A 5,000-nucleotide genomic window follows, 5' to 3' on the forward strand; every position below is an offset into this window, starting at 1 on the left:
GATTGGCCAAAGCAATTATTTTGGTTTTGGTTTTACGACACTCGATTGAAACTCGCCCTATTACATATTCTTAAGGACTTGAATAATTATTTTCTTTTCCTCAGCATAACTTGTTCTATTTCACATTGTCTTGTTTGCTTCACAGGTCTAATGATTCGCCAAGTTCTCCAAACGCTAGCATGCATAATAACATGGTAAAACTTATTCCTCAGTATACTATAAATTGGTATTTGTAGTTACATTAGAGAGATTTAGCATTCTTTACGTGAAACGGCGAACAACAGGCTGGTGCTCTTCATAAAATCATGAAAATTCTCTAAGTTTTCTTTTTCTTTTCAGAATTTTTTTAGTTATATGTAACTTAAAATCGAAAAATGAGCCAAAATCAAAGTAGTTTGCAATTATTGAGTGTCATTAGAGTGATGCTCCGGTGGGAAGCCGGATGATAAACTAAATTATCACATCTCTCAGATAATCCGCACGCTGTGCTTGGCTAAATTAGAGGGGCCTTATTCTACGTTACGGCCTGCTAAATTTGAGTTTTCGATAAAACCTTCTCTAGCAAGTTTTTCATTTTTTTTCTGTTGCATAAACATGTTTTGACGTTTCTCCGTAAATTTTAGTCAATTGAACATGATATCTATGGCCCTTTGTGTAAATTTCGGGATGGAATCGGAATCATGAATCATACGTTAAACTCTTTTACGACTCACGAATCTCTATTTTAAAAACCCGGGAATCATGACCGACAGCGACACTGAGGAAAGCTAAAAAAAATACATGCGTTAATTAATTACTTCCGATCTAGAGAATGTACAAAAAATCACTTTAAAATCATTTCATTAATCATTTAGGTAAAACCAACAAATGAAAAACACATTAAGAAGACTGATAATTAATGATTTCCCCTCTATTCCCGATTATAAATTGCCTCAGAATAGATAAAAACATGATTTTGTTATTCACTTAATTTTCGCGTCATGTTATGTTCGCGACACAATGTTTGCGTCACTTTCATTTCGCGATTTTTAAAAAAAATGCGAATCTAAAGTGTCGGGAAAATTCCATGTAATAAGATACTATTAATATCTTACCAACCTCGTTTTCTCGTTTTCTCGGGCAGTAATTTACAGTACGGGCCTCGAACTCGTTTTAGTAAGAGGTATTTTTTGGTTGTCGATATGCCCAGGATTGACGCTAATTAGATGCACGCGGATTTCAATAAGCGTCACGAAGTGTGCCCTTATTCTACTCACTAACTTCAACATCATTCATGTCTCAGAATACAGACAAATGACGTCACAAAGTGTTCCCCCCAAATGCTACTCTTCAAGTAAATTTACCCTAAGCTACAAATAACGCAAACCTTCGCCCTTACCTTATTGCTGGAAATATGTAACAAAGGTTAAAGGGACACTTTCTGATTGGGAGTGCATCTTATAAAGTGTATCCCTGGAAAAGTGCGCCCGTTTCCTTGCAACTAGTTTATCATTAAACTAGTTCAGAAAAAACGCAAATTTCGGTCTGGCGTTTGCCGTATTAACATGATCTGCTCTCTAAATTAAATATTATCGTTAACTTCTAGTTTCCTTTGAATTTACTGTTATAGCTAATTTAGGACCCTGTTCCCCTGGACTTGTGGTAGCAGAGAAAATAAGGAAACTAAAGTCATGTCCCGAGTTTCTAACCTTTAGGAACCGCTTCTTTCCGCTTCACAAATTGGGATCAAGATACCACGTTTTTTCAAATAAAGTCAAAAGTCTCACATGAAATATCTATTATTTTTTAATAATTCTACTGAGATTGATGAATCCTTTCAAAAGCATTGTCGTGCTGTTTTCGGTCTTTGCAGGTACATGAACCACGAGGAACAGAGAATGTGCCACTCATTTACACCACTATGTCGCCCTTAAACGAAGAAAATCCTGAATGGGAATACCCTAGAGAAACAGTGCGCATCGAGAAGTACATTGGCAAAGGGGCGTTTGGCCTTGTCGCTAAGGCGTTTGTAGATGACCTTGGAATTGTGGCTATTAAAATTCCAAAAGGTAAAACAAAATGAGGAAAAAGGAGAGAGAGATAGCCCTTTTGAGGGCTTTCATACTCATAAAACTCAGGTTACACTAGGCAATTTTTCGTGGAATTTGTCTCTCAATTTTGTTGCGGCACAAGTTGCAACACAAATTGCCCAGTGTAACATAGTATTACCCTGTCACAAACATTCCACCCAACATTTTTGCTGCCGCCGCCGTTGCAAGAAGTAAAAATGAACTATACTTTGGGCGCGCAACGCGTCTCGCAACGCTGCAACAAGTTTTTCGATCATTGAGTGTAGTGTAACATCTGTCCTGCAACTTGTATCGCAACGTTTTGCGGCCCCAGCCAATGAAAATGCAGGACCTGCATTGATAGCATTTTTTTATAAACTGACCCAGTCATCCTGGATAAACTTGTTCTATTATTATTATTAATTATATTAATAATAATGATAATAATAATAATAATAATAATAATAATAATAGTAATAATAATAATAGTAATAATAATAATAATAATAATAATTATTATTATTATTATTATGTTCCTTTGACCTCGTGTAATCACCGAAAACCGGACAAGTTGCAAGAAACGTTGCCTACATGTAGTGTAACACCCATCAAGCAACTTGTTTCGAAATGTGAGGACTTTTTTTCGCAAGAAAATTGCAAAACATTTGCAGAAAACATTGAATGAAGGGGTAGTTTCTAAAGAAACTGTGGTGCTGCGTCGGTGGGGAAGTAGTATACAAAAATTTGGTTTTATCAACGGAGTTGATAATGTAAATTGGCCACCGTACAGAGATTCTAAAAGCTGACGTTTCGAGCGTTAGCCCTTCGTCAGAGCGAATCGAGGGATTATGGGTTACGTGTAGTTTTTATAGTAGAGTAGGAGCTACGCTATTTGTGGTAACATGGCAATGTGAAAAATAGGAATATATTAGTTAAATGAAAAGCGTTCGTTAATACCGTGAGGATTAAGGGTGCCGATTTGAAAAATGAATTTTTGTTCCAGATTCTTGCGGCTTTCCGTCGTACCTAGATGTAGGGAAAGGCCGCAGATAGCCATGTGTTTTTTAGAGTGGTTAGGCAGATTGAAATGGCGAGCGACTGGCTTGGATGCATCCTTGTCATTCTTCTCAACATCGCGAAGGTGTTCGCGGAATCGGTCACCTAGTCGTCTACCTGTCTCACCAATGTATAATTTATTGCATAACGTGCAGGTTATGCAATAAATGACATTTGCGGAGGTACATGTGAAACGATCGGTGATCTTAACAGATCGCTTAGGTCCCGATATCTTGCTAGTGTTAACAATGAAAAGACAAGTTTTGCATCGTGAGCGCGCGCATTTGAAAGTGCCGGGTTGCTCGTTAGTTTTGAGCGCGCTTCTAACTAAAAAGTTGCCTACGTTTTTGTCGCGTTTGAATGAAATAAGTGGAGGTTGCGAAAAGATTCTACCAGTCTCGGGATCATTTTGGAGTAATTTAAAATTACTAAGAATGATGCTTTTGACTGCGTGATTATGAGGATGGAAAGTGAGGGTGAATGGAATTCTGTCATTCTTATCTTTTTGTGACGTTTGTAGTGATGACTGTCGATCAAATTGTTGGGCGCGATGATGGCCCGCTTTGACCACCTGTCTCTGTGGTCAAAGCGGGCCATCATCGCTCACGATGCAAAACTTGTCTTTTCATTGTTAACACTAGCAAGATATCGGGACCTAAGCGATCTGTTAAGATCACCGATCGTTTCACATGTACCTCCGCAAATGTCATTTATTGCATAACCTGCACGTTATGCAATAAATTATACATTGGTGAGACAGGTAGACGACTAGGTGACCGATTCCGCGAACACCTTCGCGATGTTGAGAAGAATGACAAGGATGCATCCAAGCCAGTCGCTCGCCATTTCAATCTGCCTAACCACTCTAAAAAACACATGGCTATCTGCGACCTTTCCCTACATCTAGGTACGACGGAAAGCCGCAAGAATCTGGAACAAAAATTCATCTTTCAAATCGGCACCCTTAAACCTCACGGTATTAACGAACGCTTTTCATTTAACTAATATATTCCTATTTTTCACGTTGCCATGTTACCACCAATAGCGTAGCTCCTACTCTACTATAAAAACTACACGTAACCCATAATCCCTCGATTCGCTCTGACGAAGGGCTAACGCTCGAAACGTCAGCTTTTAGAATCTCTGTACGGTGGCCAATTTACATTATCAACTCCGTTGATAAAACCAAATTTTTGCAGAAAACATTGCCGAGCATAACAGAGGCTTAATTGTCAATACACATGACTAATGATGATGTCACAAAGTGTCTTTTTATTGAGCCCAAGAAATTCATGCACTACTTTTTGTTAGGGCTCTGATTAATTTTTGTTTGTGACGACTACATCGAGGATTGAGAATCTGATTGTCGCTTTATCGGTCGGAGGGTACCACATATGTGCATATTAACGGTTACGTGAGCAAATACTAAAATATGTGCACAGATTAAAACTGTCGGATAAAGTTATCTGGGGCCTGGGTTTTCAGTTCTACAAGTTTTCCCTGTATGGTGTGAACTAAGCCTGGCCCTATCGTTGTTGTGTTAGCCAAAGCAAAACAGTCCAACAAGAAAGCTCTTTTGGCGGAGTATAAACTTATGAAGCGGCTTCAACATCCCAATATTATACGACTGATGGGAGCTGTGACGCTGTCAGGTAAGCTTTGTACGTTGTTGAAAGTAGTTAGATTTTAGGCGTAGTAACTCACCTTGTTTGACACAACACACAATATGTTTGGACATTAGCAGGTCAGGGGCCGCTTAGCGCTAACCGTTGGTGAAGAGGTATCAAAACCTGTAGGGTTCCATGGTATTTAACGCTAGTTAGCGCTAACCATGCTTCGAGCAACCCGGGCCAAGATGTTAAACTAATGTAAAATGAATTAATTCGATGACGACGA

The 5,000-nt window shown here is 38.8% G+C and overlaps 1 protein-coding gene across 3 annotated transcripts in view; it reads left to right on the forward strand.

The window, feature by feature from the left end:
- Positions 1–5,000, forward strand: part of LOC137983359 (proto-oncogene tyrosine-protein kinase receptor Ret-like) — a 32,468-nt gene that overhangs the window by 14,195 nt on the left and 13,273 nt on the right. For all 3 annotated transcript variants that reach the window (XM_068830565.1, XM_068830566.1, XM_068830567.1), the window contains 3 exons: positions 146–194; positions 1,853–2,048; positions 4,649–4,756. In XM_068830565.1, coding sequence (XP_068686666.1) covers positions 146–194; positions 1,853–2,048; positions 4,649–4,756 — 353 coding nt within the window. The remainder of the gene's footprint in view (positions 1–145; positions 195–1,852; positions 2,049–4,648; positions 4,757–5,000) is intronic.

Source organism: Montipora foliosa, chromosome 13 (genome assembly GCF_036669935.1).
Source record: "Montipora foliosa isolate CH-2021 chromosome 13, ASM3666993v2, whole genome shotgun sequence".
NCBI lineage: Eukaryota > Metazoa > Cnidaria > Anthozoa > Scleractinia > Acroporidae > Montipora > Montipora foliosa.